The sequence below is a fragment of the Gasterosteus aculeatus genome, chromosome 9 (genome assembly GCF_964276395.1).
Source record: "Gasterosteus aculeatus chromosome 9, fGasAcu3.hap1.1, whole genome shotgun sequence".
Taxonomy (NCBI): Eukaryota; Metazoa; Chordata; class Actinopteri; order Perciformes; family Gasterosteidae; genus Gasterosteus; species Gasterosteus aculeatus.
Genome location: NC_135696.1, coordinates 10012437 through 10030723, shown reverse-complemented (window position 1 = coordinate 10030723; position 18287 = coordinate 10012437). Strand labels below are relative to the sequence as shown.

General features: G+C 42.1%; 1 protein-coding gene across 1 annotated transcript in view; it reads left to right on the top strand.

Moving 5' to 3' along the window:
- The window catches only part of LOC120825454 (zeta-sarcoglycan), a 258783-nt gene that overhangs the window by 175629 nt on the left and 64867 nt on the right, over positions 1-18287 (top strand). Inside the window, exon 3 of the mRNA XM_040187064.2 lies at positions 597-698. Coding sequence (XP_040042998.2) covers positions 597-698 — 102 coding nt within the window. The remainder of the gene's footprint in view (positions 1-596; positions 699-18287) is intronic.

The following is an 18287-nucleotide window of genomic DNA, read 5'->3' as shown; positions in this document are numbered from 1 at the left end:
GTGTACCTCTGTGAATGTAAAACACAAATAACAAAACAGTCACTTTTGATGGGTAACTATACGAGTGACAGTTGGCCTATGCAGTGTTCTTTATTCTGGTTTTGACATTTTCACTGCCTTGTATTTACAACAGCACTATTCCTAAAGTTATTAAACTTTTTTGTGATATAGAATAAGATACATTAATATACGTGTAAAATGTGTCTGTCTGGTTGAAACATGCGGGAAGTCAAGCCACAACTTTTTCTATAACGGATTCCAAGTTTCCTCAACATCCAACCACAGCGATAACTGTATGAATAACTCATTCATCTGTCATTATTTATTTACTTTCCACTGTTCTCTGCCTCGCCTGTCTATACTACTACATATAATATAATGATACCCATTAGGCAGTAGATCTTTTATAATTTGTGAACATGAATAATAAAAAGAACTCATCAGCAAATCTGGGAATTTTCGGGCTCTGTGGCGATGAGGAAACTATATGTGGGTAAAAACTAATTTCCATTGTTCACGCTAGACTTGCGATTTATTTAATGAATAATTCTTTTGACTGTCTCTCTCTCATTGTGTGTGTGTGTCTGTATCTTTAGGAGGGAATGGGGAATCTGCGGGTGACCAAGGAAGGTGTCCGATTGGAGGGAGTGTCCGAGTTCTTATCGCCTCTATACGTCAAAGAGATCCAGTCTCGCAGGGTAAGAAGTGTGTATATGTATCTGTGTGTGTGTGTGTGTGTGTGTGTGTTTATGCACCCGTTCTAAGCCCTATAATGGGCACAAATCAGACATATAGCAGACAAGATCCCACACACTTCATCCTAAACAGAATCATCATCGATCCTGTCAGCGGAGGCAACATGGACACTATGTCACTCTATATGGGACAATCATTTGACAATGTGTGTGTGTGTGCACTTGAGTGTGTGTGAGCGTTCATATGAATAGTAAGCAGGCGGAGGATTGACTGTGATAGTGTCACACTGTCTCAAACACATTGGTTCAATGGAGAGATGGAGCGGGACAGAGGGATGAAGGACGGTTAATAGACAGGACATTTAAGAACGACGCTGCACCGAATATAATTTTCTGGACTGATTGTGATCTGCAGATTCCATTGTTCGCCGATTCAGATTTTCTTTCCAGGAACTACAATTCACAGCAAAGCTCTGTTCCTATTAACTGGTTATAATGCTAGTCCTGTGGAGGGTGTGATTGATCTTGATTTACAGCTTAACAAGAGACTTACATGGACACACACTAAGAACCCACTGTAATGATACCATGCAGTTAGCAAAGAAAACGCTGACAAATAAGACCCAAACACACTCACCAAACCTATCGAGGGTCTCTTGGGCCTGGCTAACTAGAGGAGATGAGAGTGCTTTGGCAGGGAGATTGATGGTGGAGTGGAAAATAGTGATACACACAGAAAAGAGAAACCTTCAAAGGCTGGAAGCAATGAGAGGCACTTGGGAATGAATGGAGGCAACAGATGAGAGACAGTGGACATTGGAGGCTTTAGTAAGGACATTTTCAGCATATCTTATTAGTCAAAAAGATGCTGAACACAAAAGAGGGGAGTGGGAGAATAATTGTTTGGTTTTATGAACAAAATAGAAATGAGAAAATTTAAAAAAAATCCCAGTTTTCGATGAAGAGGTTTTCCATAGAGGTTTACTTGGTGAACTTGGGAAGCTAGAACTTAAAGTCACTTTTGGTTGCCGGCCTCAGGGGGCCATGGAGAGCCAATCACGGTCCAGTGCCCAAAGAAGACGCACTGGACACGTTTGACACAGCACAAAGTTGAGATGTACGCCTCAGAGGAAGTGTCTTATTCAGCTTTACAAGAGAAGACTTGTTTATGTATATCTGGTTAATGGATCCTCCGCTTTGTCCCTGAGCTTTTCAATGGGACCCTCAAGGACTCCCACAGTCTGCAGACCTGCATTCATTACTTGTTGCATCTGAACAGCTCAAGACCATTACTGCATTCAAACCCCTGATATATTCCCAAAAAATAACAAATTTAAACAGGAACGTTGTTTTACTTTAAGGGAGCTACTTGGTGTCACCTTTACCTAGGACTGCCAAAGACCTGATTAGGGAAGTGTGTTAAGGTTTCGGAAGCTCTCGAGGGAGGACTCAATCCTTTGTTCTCGTCCCGGCCGGAAACGAGGACACGAATGAGTCAATTCGTTTAAATTCAAAAATCAAAAGTTATTTAATAACTGAACAACGTAATAGGGATTACAATTACAAAGTGAAATACTAAGCGAACAGTGGAATATTTCGCGAAATAGAGAATTCTCTGAGCAAGTCTAAAGTGACTTATCAACGCGGCTGCAGGAGAAGTTCTAACAGTCTTTCCCCCGCCATGGTCCTTTGAAAACTCTTGAGGTGTGTCTTCCTTGGTGCATTTGAATGTCATTGGCCTCTTCTCCAAAGGGTCACCTCCTCCATTGTCCCTTCCACGTCGAGGTGTGAAGCTGCAGCTGTAACCTGAAACCTCTCTGTCCTAGCTGTCCCTCACATTCCAATGCACTCAATGTAGATACATTCGGCTTTATGCCCCAATGAGTGAATTTAACAAAGCATACAGCGTTTAAGTCTTCATCTTATAACTAGTACACTTTAATTACAACAACCCATCACTAATGATCACCGTTCATCACACTTCATCATAAGATCTAAAACAGTTCATGTGGTTCAATTCTCAAGACATTTGCCTCAGTCGGCTGCCTTGAAATAAGTTGTTCATTTTATTACCTGACAGGAGAAAAAACTCCCAAAAAACCCTTTTTGGGGATAAAATTGGGAGAAATCCATAAAGAACGGCAATTGGCATCCGTCCCCAGGTTTTAACATCACATTGTGACAGAATGTTAATGTGTACAGTGTTTATATGATTTAAATGACTATGAATTGTGTTTGATTGAAATTGCATTCACTTCATCTAACATGTTAATGTAATAACTAATATCTAATAACACACAAACTATAATTCTAACACTAAACATCATTACACGTACTACAATTCTATGACTAGGGGTGCACTTCTGGCTTAAATCCCTAACAATTGTCATGTTTGGTGTCCTCAATTACAAGAGTATAATGCATTTAAACACAAAAATAATGCCAGCAAAAAGCTCTACACTTAACATTTTAAAACAACCTTTAGTATATAAAGGAATGCAGGAAGCTGAAGATGGCACCCTTCCCCTGCAGCGTATGTCTTATTAAAATGTTTTGCACACACACACATTTGCATTTTACATAATAAGGGCCAGCCCTCTGCATTGCAATGAGAGGAAGGCAAATAGAACATTCTGACTCCCAGGGAGCTAAATACAGAACTCTGCACATAAGCCACACCGACAACAATAATGGCATACTGAGAAATTAGATTGACTGGGTGGGAGGGAAAATGCAGGGTGCAGGAGAGAGAAATGACTCTGGATCTGCGGGTAAGAGAAAGAGGGAGGCTCTGAAGGAACTAAAGGGGTCAGAGTGAGGTAAACAGAGCTGCAGAGGTGCTATTAAAGGCCTGAATACACAATAAGGAGAGCGAGAAGAGAAACAAAAGAAAAAATGAGAAATGAGGAAAATAAAATGAAAAACTAGCTAGTGGAATGAACTCTGGTTTAACACACCAACATGTGGTGCGGGTTTGGGCATTTGCTCTTCGAATCACTTGAAATTTTAACATGCTGTCCCTAATTTACATTTCTACCAGAAGGGGAAAAAAGTTGAATTGTGCTTGTGTTTTGCTTGTTTTTTGTTAGAAATGTGTGTCCGCTGTGCCTTGTGAGGCTGTTGTTGAAGTTGTGCTTTTCCATCCCCGCGACTACACGTCCTACGCCGTCAATACGTGTCGATCAGGATGGCTGAGACCATAACGGGAACCTGCATGCCTCCGCAAACTGCACCAATGATGTGATTTTGTACCGTTTTGGCCATATTTACCTCATATGTTTTAGCTGTCAGCTTCCTGTCCTCGCCATCATTGCCCAACACACACAATGCCTGAGAAGAAAAGCAGTTCAAATCCTTTTGGAATGCTTTCACGTTTGTTTCTTCCCATATTACTTGTAGCTGCCCTGCAGATAAATAGATATCGTGTGAGGTCAATTACATTAACATGGGCAGTAGTTTTTAGCTGAACAAACCAGAATTAATTTTTTAAGCATCTTCTGGGTTTTGTTGCTTGGATTGTTTAATGCTTCTTATCCGCATACAGTAAGATTGTTTGCTTTTCTTCAGTGGCAATGGAAGACACATAAACAGCCTCTCATATTTAGAGAAATGCAGCAACCAGAGCAGTGTATTAAATCTGAAATAGTTTGTTTCACAACCACAGCATGACTGGCTCAATTGCCACATCATCTTGGTGCGCATATATTAGCAGAATTAAGTAGCAGTAGGCGGGTCTGACAAACACAAAAGCAGCAGGCAGAATATCAGCAAAATCAGGCAAACGCACAATACCAGGCGAGCGGGCACAGCTGTAGCATCTAGGAGGCAAGAAGGTGATTGGATGTAGTGAGGCACCGGGCAGGAAAGGGGAAGCCAGTGGAGGAGTGCAGCGAGGGACTGGATGGGTATTTGGAGGAACCAGTAACATTCTGGTAGACTCAGGACCTGGATGAATGACTGTGTGGCCCAGGATGAAGCTGGTGCGCAGCCTCTGCCAACCTTGGGAGGAACATCACAAGGATCAGGATGCACATGCACAGCACAACCAGGCTTCTGACAGTAGGTGCACTGTAGGACAGATCTACACTAGAGCAAACCCAGTATGCAAGCTGCGGACGGATGCTATCCAAACAAATGTGTGAACAAAACAATCAAAAAGGTGTGGCAGCAGACACGACTGGGCAGAAATGTGATTCACCAATGGATCTCACCTTCTGGTTGATCAATAGGCAGTCGATTCTGAATCACACAAGTAGAAAATCTGCATGATGAGCAACAGGCAGTGATGATGTTCCAGGCAGGTGCACAGTGCGGGCTGCAGCACTGGGGCAGCCCGGACCTGGGAAGACACATCCACATCTAATGCATCATATTGCTGATTTGAGTAGTTTATTCTGTCGGGGGGGCGGTCATAGAGATAGAGAGCTCTCTATGGTTGCTGTGCATGATGTTCACAAAGCGGGACTGTTCTTTCTCCTTCTTACAGTATGTATGCATGATGCATGCCGTCATAGTGTATACGCGGCATGCACCTGGTAGACGATTAGATCGTAAACCGGAGGCAGCGAGATTTTCCTTTAGAGCAGCAGCTTTTGTAGGGGATTTCAAGCTGTGTTGATGTGTTTAAAGAGCACACCATGGATTCATGCTTGCCTCTGTGCCGTGCCCTCCCGCTCTATTCCCATAAAGGCCTGTCTTTAGTGACACACATACACACAAAAGCTGACTGTTGCCACATAAGCCCTAATTGTCCCCGTAGGGACCCCATGATGACCTAGCAGCACCACAGAAGGCTCAAAGAAAACCTCTTTTATTCGGTTCTCTTACTATTCTTCCATTTGTATGATTTTACTTTTCTTTTCTTTATCTATCGGTTTTCACTTTCTATTACATCTGTTCTTCCTCTACCCCCTGTCTATAGCATTTATATTTCTTTCTCTAACATGTCCTTTCTATTTTGTTTTTGTTCTATCCTTCCCTCTGTCCCCTACAGTGAGACAAGCCCTTTGGGGGCAGTAGACTTCCTGGAGAGGGTTAAAAAATAGAATGAACCTCCTGCACACAGATAGGAGATGTAGGCTACACATGAATCCATGAAAAGGGAGGGAGCTCATATATAAACTAAACGCAAGTGTTAGGTGGCAAAGCTCGGCAAAAGGATCATTTTAACTGGGGAAGAGGGTGATCATAGAAAGGCATAATGAATATAGGAGACATAATGAAAAAAACAAAAAATGAAAAGCAACAGTAACTGAAAAAAGTCCTCTGATCCATATTCTTTACTGCAGCTTCAAGAAAGACTGGAAAATATGGGGGTGGCTGACGGTGCGAGAATGCCATAACTTTATTTTGGCTGTTTGTCAGTTTTAGATGTATTACTCCCTTTGTCTGCCTCATACTTCACTCTCTCCCCTCGAGGGACCTGAGCTAGCCAAAACTTCTCAACTCTGCATCTGTCATTGAATAGCAGAGTTCTAATGGAACATTAGGCTGTTCCCGTGTTGGCAGGCCCTGTGATTTTGACTTTGCAGCATTGTAAACAATCCGGGGTAAATGTGACTGAACGAATGCAGGTACAGTTCAGGTATAATTCAAGGTAGAGTTCTGCTTGTGCTTAAATATGGTGCTACCCTGGTTGGCCTGTGCTTGCAACTCTCTCTCAAAAACAATAGCAGGTCATTCTGTTTGTTTGACTTTCTATTCTCTGTTAAAAGGAAAAGATGCCCCACAATCCAACTGTCAAGCGCACTTGATCTTAATTGGATGTCACCTGGGGTGCGAGATGCAAGGCGCTTTCCCTTCGGGATGATGGATTGTCTTTATGCTGTTTTTTTTGTGGTCCCGTCTACAAAAGAGTGGCATGTTTTTTGGTCCACGGTGAATTTCATGTTCTTTTTGGAAATACTTTTAAATGTAATAAATTCCCAAGATGTCTCTCTTGCATACTGTCAACAGGAAGTCCAACCTCTAGGAATGTTTGTTTTAAAAGCCATGTAATATTCAGTGGGTGTGATTTTCCACATGAAGAGTTTCTAACAGTGCAGTCTAAGATACTATTTAAATCAATGTATTACTGTGTGCGGCGAATTAGCTTTAAATAAAAAGAAAACATTCCTTTGACCGAGTGTCAGTGGAGAAACATATTAACAGATTTCACTCCACGGTCTGATGGTTTTGGGGATGGTTCCCATTAGAAACAGCTGAGATACAGCTCCTTATACTCTGATCCTGGGATTTCTATTACTACTCTTTCTACAAAGAAATGCAGTGCATTACAGGCAATGACAAATATATCACATGCTTTCCCCGATGCATTACTTTATTATAAAAACATAGATTCCAAAGATTTTCCCCATCAGACAACACCATCTGATTAGCCATGACTTAGTTATTTGTTGATCGAGAAGAAGATGTAGCTCCACCTGAGGAACAAATTCCCTTAAATATACACATATTATAATTTTCACAAGTCTTGGCTTGTGATTCTTGTTAAAAGATTCCACTCAGCTTTCTGTTCGACAGACTCTATTTAAAGAGAACATGAACTTCAAAGCGCCAGTCACCAGTCGACGTAGAACACTCAACATGTAGCATCTTCAAATCCAACAAACGTAAGGTGCATTTGATTTAAACAGCATGTCACCTCAAGCGGGTGGCGCTTGCTACATTCAAATTTCTCCAGCCTTCAGCCTGTGGCAAGGAATGACTTAGATGTGCTGTCGGTAAGAATAAGTGTCGACGTCAAGAGATGAGCGCTCCACCGAGCAGACATATGCAGAGGGCTTGTCAGATGTACGCTTCTTCCCCCCCAAAACATAAAAAAATATATCAAATGAGAACCCAGAGTGAGGTTAGATTGAACATAATAGAAAAAAGAAGAAAGGTCTCGACAGAGAGGTTTGCAAAGGTTAGCGGGCCAGAGGAAGCTGTGGTTGTTTAATAACTTCCCCGGAAGCGAGGACAAAGTCAGCCCTTTTACCTCAACACTGAGCTTGAGAACGTGAGAACTACGAGTGTAGTTCAGCATGTGGCCGTGAATGTGTGTATTGCTGTCTGCATGGGGAAATGTCCCAAATTCTTTTGCGTCCGGTTTAGGGTTCTCCGGCGTGTGTGTGTGTGTGTGTGTGTGTGTGTGTGTGTGTGTGTGTGTGTGTGTGTCAGACGTCTTCCCGACAAAGTCTTCATTAACATTTAACAGCATCTTTCAGAATGTCAAGAGAATGAAATCCACATTGGCCCTGGAAGGGAGAGAGGAAGGGAGGCAGAATTAATAAGAATATCAATCCCTTGTTCCAAAAGATCATCCATCCCTCCCTCAAGCTTCTGTCTCAGAGGTCACAACATCCAAAAGCCACAACAAATCCCTCATCACTGAACCGGACTGTAGAAAAAAAGGGCTTGTCATGCCAGATCGTGGTGAATCGAACCATTTGGATCATTCTCTCATTAACCTTTTAAGACCCAACTCTTTTTTTAAAAGAATCCATAATTCAAATTATTCCCCCTAACCTTACCATTTCACCAACCAGTGGGCATCTCCGCCAAAAGCCAATCTGCATCAAAAAATTCCACTTTTATTAGTTTCATGCACCAAATTGAAAGTTTAAACATGAATGTGTTAAAATGTGTCTCCATGCATTCTTGTAGTGTGGACTACCTCAGAGTTAGCGCATCTGTTATTAATGGTAATTCTTCCAATACTCCCCGCTGCACTCTTTTACAGGAGGTAATATGGCATGTTAGAGTTGGGCTGTTTTCCTCAACCACAGAAACTGTCAGGGGGAATTTCATGTAAGAGAAAATACCGGTGCATAATTCATTACTTAGCGCTTGTACAAGGAGGTTTCCTTGCTTTATTCAGCATCTGTTGTTTGAACCTGTGCGTTTGTACTCCTTTCTAAAGCCACCCCATGGGGATGCCCATGAGATGATAAGCCCTCCTTAATAACCCATTTTCAAAAAAGCAATACCTCCCCTCGAACGCCTCACCTCTGCTGTAACTAATCCTGGCTCCAGGCTGTACATTTCTCCACATCCATAAATGCTGCATTGCTGGCATAAAGACAGTAGTAGCCATTGAGCACAGGCCATCAGCTGTGTGCCAGCACCTAATTTAACTTTTGATTTAGTGAACTACACTTGGGGTCGTGGGTAGTTGGCTGGGTTTCTTCTTCTTCAGTGCAGTTATATTTTAGACTTTATTACCTCACCTCAAAGTTTCCCTATGAGTTTGGCAGTGTGTCGGTCCAGTACTTCTTCCACAAACATGCTTTAGAATGAATATAGCAGCCATAATTTAAAACAAAAGAGATGGAAGGAAAGAAGCCTTTAAAGCGTGAAGAGCTGAGTTCTCTCTGTAGATTAAAGTTTGAACACCCATCCCAAACCTTTCTTCTGTGCAGTAATTGGCATGATGATCAGGCGAGCAGATAGCTTTGTGGTTTATAAAATGTATCTTTTAGCCCTCAGCTAGTTTCAGTAATAGCATCAGTGGGAAAATGAGGCCCTACATTAGGTAAGGGGACAGTCAAGAAGATCAGTTTAATTCCAAAGGCAGAGCTGTGCATTCACTGGTGTGTTAAAGCATTTGTTCAATGTAATCACCATGTCAAATTAAGTGAGTAGAATAAATGTGTGTCTGTGTGTGTGTGTGTGTGTGTGTGTGTGTGTGCGTGCATGAGTTTCCACTTGAGTGCCTGCATGTAGGGGAAGAAGCGAAAGCAAAAGATGATTGGCAGCCACGATTTCCTGAGTGAGTATGCCACGCAAGACTTCAAAATCGCAGAGGAGAAAGAAAATGTAATCTTAGATTTTAATCTTGTATTCTATTACTCTACGAGAAATTGGCGATGCCATTGGCAACCTTCCTTCTGCAGCTCGAAGTCTGCAGCTCGGGGGCCCTGCTGCTGGGAGCGACAAGAGATTACAAACCTTTAAAGTTATTTTTAATCTTTTTTTTATTTTTTTTATTGCACACTATTCCCCTTCCATTATAACGGGGGGGGGGGGGGGGGGTGTTATAATAGAAGAGGAAACACTGGGTAGTGTGGATTTTTATCGTCCCAGGGGTGTCAGGTGCCGTCGTCCAATAAGACCTCAGTGTTGTTTGGACAAAAATGACACACACAAGATGCACTCGCCCCTTGAACAGTGCAGAGAATTCTGTCTCTTTCTTACAGACATATTCCTCCCATGTGTTGAAGCAAATATGCATTACATTTTCTATTGAAAGTGCATATAGTTTTGGCACTCTCGTACTAGAAACTCCAAGCTCACACCTTGTCCTTGCCGATGTTCTGTATGCACGCGTTGTTTCCAAGGGAACGGTCACAATCCACTGTGGGAATTTAATTATGGTTGGACATTTGAATTAATTAACTAGACGGGAGTATGGCATTACACTGCTCTGGCCTTATGACATTAAACACACACTCATACACACATGCTTGCACAGACACACCAGCTTGCACTGAGAAGACACACAGATTAGATTTAATTACCAGTGTGTAGATCATTGGAACAATGCGGTTCAGCGTTAATTACATATTGTACTCTTCCTATCAATGTGTGTGTGCGTATGTGAGTGTGAGGTGGTGAGAAAAAGTCCAAGATGAAATAAGAGACAGCGCTGCAAGAGAGTCACATGAACACGAGTGCAAAGTAAGCAGGTTTATTTTTCTGCTGTTGTTGTGAAACATCCATATAATGGGAAATCTTACTTCTTATACTAACTCAGCTAAAAAAGACAAGCAGTTGGAATGCATGTTTCTCCTCAAACTCACAGATTGCCTTAAAGAATATTCTACCAAATACCTGTGTTTTGGGTGTAAAACTCCCTGAAGGGGTATATGGTGGCACGAGGAAATGGTGGTTTACTACTTCATATATATAAAGGCAATCTTGTGAGGAGTCAGGACTTCGACTCAGGCGCAGAGCAATAAGGCAAAGAACAAAACTTCTTTCCAGCTTTGGAACTTTTTACTTGCAGAATCAAATGGTACGAGACAAAAAAGGCAGCACAGGCAAAAGCGGACTTCATACGCTCTGCATGAAAAAAAAAGGAAAAGGGCCTGGCAATAAAAACACAAGATGACCACAAACCAACACTGGGAATACCTGACTACAGACATGCAACTCAGGGAAGGACAAAAGATAACCTGACACGGACGAGTGGGGGTCTGAGGCAGGTGGAGGTAATTGCAAACTAAACTCAACTGTGGGGAGAAACGAAGGGCAAAAAAATAAATACAGGAAGTGCAGTGGTTACAAGAATAAAACAGGAAGTTAGTCTTCTCCGTCTCTTCGAGTCGTCACAAATCTCAAGACTGTCCGCAGAAGGCGGGTCTAAGGAGCACTTTAGCCAATTGCTAAATAAATGAAAAACAGGTGTGGCATGCAATTTAGCCAATCAGTGTCTTCAAATAGACTCAGCCTTGGGCAATATTGGTTTAGCCCCAAGCTTGTGCATTCTCGTTAAAGCTGGTGTCAAAAGGCGGATGACATTCGCATTAAGCACAGATTTTATCGCCATTAAAGCAGATGAGACGACTGAGACGACATTTATACAGTACATGTTATATCATACTGATTATTTTCTATATGTATACACATATTATATTATACTGAAATGCCTGTGAGGATGACAAAAATAATCGTTGTTGGAACAAATAATAAATATTTAACTGCAAGTATTAATGTTTTTTTGATACGCTAATTTTTTTTGCATTAGATCAACCTAGGATGTTGAAATGAAATTGATTCGATTGCCCTAATCCTAAACACCTTCACTGGCCGCCACTGCTTTTGAATATTCATTCACAATTGTACCAACAAACAACAAACGGTAAGCATTGGAGGCAGTGTATGTGCGTCTCACAGTGTATTGGAGGGAGGATGTGGATACTATATTGCCCACAAAAGGTATAGTTCTAGTAGATTCCTTTCTTCCTATATCACAAGACTTCAGCAAAAACCATTAGAGCTCCAGAGACACATTGGAAATGGAGACTGAGCCAACTGGAAAATGACAGCTGTCACCCTCTTCATGTAGGTGCTCTTTAAAGGAATGGCCTACATCATGTAGACAGCCTGCCCCTCATACCGAAATGACTAAGATCAGCAGCATTCAAACACATACGTGTTGACAGTGTTGTTCCTGGTAAAATCATGAAGGAGTAAGGCTCCCATGACAAAGAGGTCCATTTTCTCTGGGGCCAGCACATTAGCCCAGAAATACATCTGACACTGAAACAATCCCATTGCTGTACTCAGATGGCAGCCTGGCACAGCTGGGGTGATAAATAAAGAGTATCTTATCACTGAAGGTGTCGCGGCCTGGCTCAACTGTAGACAGAAACCGAAAGGCCAAATAGACTAAAAATAGCATTGCTCCAAATATGATGTTACTCTGACAAGAAGAGAAGTAGAAACTGGCCAGGTTGTTGGTTCTACAACATAGACAACTTCAAACCGGCACAATTACATCACTACCCACATTATAAAGATTAAAACATCAAAATAGCAATACATATATTCACCTGAATCCAATAGTCAAGCCAGGATCAACATTGATAAAAAGTCATCTTAATTACTGCAAGCCAAAAGGTGTATCTGAAGCACATGTTTCAATAGGAGGGCGTCCATCAATCTAAACCAAAAGAAAAGCTTTTTGACTCAGAGGAAAGAGAGGTTGGACATACAAAAGAAAAGCTCTTCATTCATCAGATCATCATTTCATAAATGATGACTACATGACCAAATTACACCACTTTCAGAGGAACATTTATGTAAAAGTAAGTAACACAGGCAAGGGTACAAAGAGGGTTCACCAAGCACTGGATGGAGATCAAAGCGAGATATAACAAGGATGTAAATAAGCAGAGGGTCTTAAGTTGCTTTGAAAGTTAATTGAAGAGAAGACAGTTGAAAGAGACCAAAGGGAAAAGTAACTACAAAAGGGACATAAAAAGAGAGAGGGAGGTGTGGTATTATTCATTTGTACGAGACATTTAGCAGCCTGCTGTTTTTTTACCGCGCCTTGGTCCAATGCTTGGACACTGTCTTAAAGAAAAAGCCTCAATGAAGTCAATTATTTCTAAACGTATGCTACCATTGGACCTGTGAACAGCCTTCCCTCCCTTCCTCCATCATTGGGCACCAACATAAAAATAGCACAGAACACCCTATTCTTTAGTTGTTTTGTTGTTTTTTATTAGAAGATAGTGTTCGATTCTAACCCACTCATGTGTCTCTCCAGTGTGTCCTGTCTATCGTATCCCATTTGCTTTGGTTAGTTCTGCCTTTCCCCTCAGACGCTTAATTTGTATTTAATTGTGTGGGTGTCATTTCAATGCTGTTCACTTCCGACTGTATAATTCAAACCCATGAATTTGAACGAACAGTTACAGTGTCACGTCTCTCATCTCTCTAGTCTGTTGGTATAAACAGAAATTCAGCACATAATGACGTCATGTTTACTGCACATTACAAAATAGGAATGCATTTCAACAGGTCCATCTCGCTGCAATGGATTGGAGCCATTCTCAGTCCATCGTGTCTTAAGCCTCGGATCAATTCCCACTTTTTTCTCTCACACTCTCCTCGCATCGCATTCAACGATTCTCATGTCCCATTTTGTGCGATATTTTCCCATCAAGAGAATCCACTTCCTCCCCCTCACGTCCCGTCATTGTAAACCATTTTCAGTAATTATGGAGGCAGCTACTCAACTGGGGATTTCATCACATGGCTGAGAGCTGCGCCGAGATGCCAACATCAGGAAATCCCAGCAATGAGACACTGACGGAGCACAAGACATACTGAACTGCTAAAGAAAAAGGCCACAGGCCCATAAAAAATGCTTCAGACCAAAAAAAAGAAACAATTACTGTTCTGCACTTGATTATCTCTATGCATAGTGATGCATTCACGCAAACGCTGCACTGCTGCTTTCAGCTTCCTCCTCCTCCTCCAGCTGTAGTGAAAAGAAAGGATAAAATGAAGACATTTTGTCCTTTCTTTTCACTACAGCTGTTTACGATGTAGACCAGGTTTGAAACCAATAACCTTGAAGCCAAAGATAAACCAGTGCATCCATGTGTTATATTTCCCCTTGCAGCGATGACTGTGATCTAGATTAGTTGTGGACTCTGCAGCCTTTAGGCAAATAATAGACCAGTAATGTAAGTGGTATTTATCCGTGCTACCTATGGTCTGTCTTGCTTTGACAGGATGGATAGTCCTGACTCCGTGGAGATGACAAGGTTAAAGATTCTGTATAGCCATTCAAGGAAAGACACAGATATGCGCACACATTGTCACCCATACACGCCTGACTACAGTACAAATGGAAAAGGATCTGTCATAATCCCTGGGGGAATTGGATGGAGAAGTAAGGGAACAGTAAGGAAACACATGAAGAAAGAGGGATGCCAGAGCAACAAAACACTTATCATGTCTTTCAAATCGGAAACATCTTTATATCATTTCAAAGATTTATATTTGGCCTAAAAGCCAATGTGCCAACAAAAGCAACACAACATCAGTCATGTTAGAGTGAGAAATAGAATAAAATAGGTAAATCAAGGTAGGTGTAGCGTTTTTTATTAAAGTATTCATGAGGCTGTAAGTCAGTGTGTGTGTGTGCGTGTGTGTGTGTAAGCAAGAAGGTACTGGTGTCACAAACTGCACCTGATCAATAGTCTGTTAGCAGCTAGGCCTGTCTGCATATACATAAACATTTAGACACACCCAGTTGAACAAGGTCAACGTTTACTTGTCAGACATACAGGTATTGTCTCCAACAAAGGGCAGTCTGCTTACACACGTATACGCACACTGAATATCGCAGACTTCTACAGAGTTAACTTATTTCTCTTTCACCTCAAGTATTTGTACCACAGGGGAATATTTCATGGCAAATGGAGCATTGCAACTTTATCTGCTCCGCCATGCTCTCATCCTCTGTCCTCTCCACTTATCTCCTCTCCTCTCCTCTCAACCATGCCCCGGGACACAGCAAACGTGCCTGAGGAGACAAATGTTGCCATGATGTGACCATTGCCGTTCCTTCATGTTGATGTGGTAGCTCTGCGTGTGTGTGCCGAAGTAATATTTCCTTTTGAACACCGACTGCATACTTTGGATGTTTTATCTTTACATACGATGACCGTGGGTCTCTGCAGGCTAGTATCATGTGTTGAGCACATACGCCTGTATTGTAATCATGGATTAGTTTGTCTAGTTTTCACTGAGGTCCTACAGTGCATATATCTGATTCAGCGCCTTCTCCGCAATTCTTTGCCATTGACTGTCAAGGTGTGGTTTTATTTCCTGTCTTATTTTGTAGTTTCTGCTTCTTGTCTCCCTGGGTAACTTCACTTCCTGCCTTGTCCTGTCATCCCCTGGGATTGTCTGATCGTTTCCACCTGTGTCCAATCACCTGCACCTCCCTGTGTCTCTTGTGTTACTTGTTGCGTCATTGTTGAATGTCATGGATGTCCCTAGTTTCTGCCTGCCTTTTTGCCGTGGTTCCTGTGTGCGTTTTGGCCCCTTGGCCTTTTGTTTCTGCCTTTTGACTATTAAAGTCTTTTGTTTTCTAAAACTGCATTTGAGTCCTGCCTTCCCACGCATCCCTGACATTGACTTCACTTCGCCTTGAAGTTTAAAGCAGACATTGATACACAAGTTGATTTTAAGTGATGACGTTACTGACTATGCTTTAATATGTATGTTTGTGGTCAGTAGCTCAGTGGGGGGCACCGTTAGACAGTTAGTCTGCGTGTCCTCTGGACAATAGCTGGTCGGGTCTGACATTGTATTTCGTCCCGTGCGTTCCGCCTCTTTGCTCTCCACACTGACTGTTTACCAGCAATCAACAAAAGCACGCACATACACGGTTGGTCAATATTACACAGACCACAAACGAAAAGCCTGAGCGCTTTTTGATGTCCACATCTGGTCCCGTTGCCTATAAATTCAACATGGTTATGCATAATCTGTTTGGCGAGTGTATTTGTGAACAGCAGAACATGAAACCATGAATTAAGAAGTGAGTCAGACGGCACCCGCTCGCATCCACATACTTTAAAAATGCCTTCATGGCAAAACATGAGACTCAACAATTAATTTGCTTATTCCGACAATTTCACACAAATGTCTAATAGAACAAAATGATGAAGCGATGTCGCCTAATGAGATGCTTCAGGGCACCTGTCAGCCACACCCTCCTCATCAGCCCCATCACTCTCACCTCAGTATTTAAAGCCCAGTCTCTCTCACTGGCTGCTTGATTGTTCACCGCTTTATTCAGACTTTCTCACGTCGACTGAGTTCTGGTTGCTGAGGTGGCATGTTTGAATTTCTCCACCTTGCCTCTACTGCCCCCCCGTTAAACGAATCACTCGTCTCTGCCCGGCCACCAGAATAGCTTCTGGTGTCGGTCTGGCTTCTCCCCGGCGGCTCGGCGGTGCACCGAGGGGAGTTCTCAGTATGAGACTGTTTGCCTGCGGTGTCTTCTGTCTGCAATAAAGCCTCATTCAGTCGATCCGTTGTACTGCTTCTGGGTCCTTGCCACACCCGCTGTAGTGTTTAGCCACGACAAATAAGATTGTCTGCTTAGGATTATTATATGAGAAATGGTTTTCCAAGCTGTTATCTGAGATTTTATGCAAAACTCCCTCAGATGTATTGTATCTATAACCCCTCAGGTAGGAAGGTATAATTTGTAAAACATTATTGCAGGAAAGGTTTTTTTTGCAAATATTTCAGATGTGGAAACAAACAAGAGAGCCAAATAAAACAATATGGTGGGTGCGGCGTGCCCCTGGCGACCAGGCACACATCATACTTTTAGAGGGTAGCCGATGCATATCTTCTCAATATATCTCTATTTTCCAAAACGCCATTAAGAATAGTAGTATCATTGGACATAAATAACCTCCAATTTGATGCAGAATAACAACAGTGATTTGTCTAACGTCAATCTCATCCAGTGTTTCTTTCCAGCCTGCACGTTTCTTTCGAGCTGTGTGTCTTTGTTGACTGGTCCCTTAAGCACGGCACACTATCGGGGCGAAGCAGAAAGCACAGGCCTCTCTTTATAGATTCATTTTGTGAGTCTATCTCTAAAACAAATGTTCTGTGGTTTACCCTTCTCTGCCTTGCATCTCTATCTTGCCCCCCCGCCCCTCTCTCTCTTTTCCCGTCCTCGTTTTAAGATTTATCACTCTGCAACCCTGAAGCCGGGAGGTCCCAGCTTACCTCCGCTAGGCTTTCTCTCCCAACTCTCTTTCTGTACCACTCAACCTATTTTTATCCCGAGACCCCCACCCACGTCTCTCAACCTTTCTAGCTTTCTGCATCTATTTCCACCTTTCCCCCCATTCGGTGAAAAAACAAATCTGTCTGCAGTCTCGGTGCCTGTGGGCTATGGGAAAAAGGTTTGTGTACGCGGTAAACTTTCCAGGAACAGGGACAAAAGCTGGCATTTGGACCAATTTGGTGGTCAAAGGTCACTATGACCTCACAAAACGTTTTTGGTAACGACTCAAAAAATAAATCCATATGCTTATTATGACTTTGTAACAAAATTGTCTAATAGTATAATTTAATATGGATGCAAACTGTTGAGTGGTTCGTGAAGGGATCCAACCGCATGTTGGTAATTCTACTTCTGTAAACGCTCTTGGCTTAAGTAGGCAATATTTGTAGGCTACCGTATAGTAGCCTCTTCCTGCATGATTTTACAAAAACTTAGTAGCGCTGAATGAATACTTGGCTGAATCATGAAGTCATCATCCGGGATATGTGAAAAGACAGCAAATTATTCCTCCTCTAGCTGGAGAGCTGGATTAATGGTTTTTCTGTTTGTGTCTGGAGATTTGCAAATAGGACACACCTGTGCTCCAGGCGGGGAAATAGAAGCTTACTCTGCTCTATATGTAAATACAAAAAGCAGAGTATGTGTCCGCAGATATGCACGCTGCACATGCTGCACACATAAACAAGCCAAAGAATTATTTCTTGGAGATAAAAAAAAAAACCTCAATAAGCCATTTCCTCATACAAAAGCAAGATGCTCAGATATAGAAGGCTGTGCAGCTTTCTGCTGAATCTGTTTTTTTAGAGGGATCCGATGCACCACTTTGTGATACTTTGTGTCTTGTGCAGATCAGTTGGCGGTCTGCTTTTCTTTCATTGTGAAATGGACATGCTTAAAGAAACACCTTTTGATTATGTGGTGTCAATCTTCTAGTAAGCAATACGAAAATACTCTCAATTAGCCTTCTGGAAGAAAAAAAAGTGTATTCATAAGAAAAAGGTTGAAGATAACATACACCGCCACGCTGAAACTTGTCCAGCAGCAGACGGCGCAAGCTCCGCAATTATGTCACGTTGTGTCTGGATTCAGACCTCAGCACAACCTGAGACAACCACCCCAAATAACAAACATCTGGACCTAAATGTTCTTGACTGCGATGAAGCCCTCACCGATTAATTATAAATCCTACTTGATGATTTCAGGAAAGACTTGCAGACTGCAGACTTTAGGTTTTGTATTTTGGTTCATGGAGGTGAATATTTAGTTCCTCT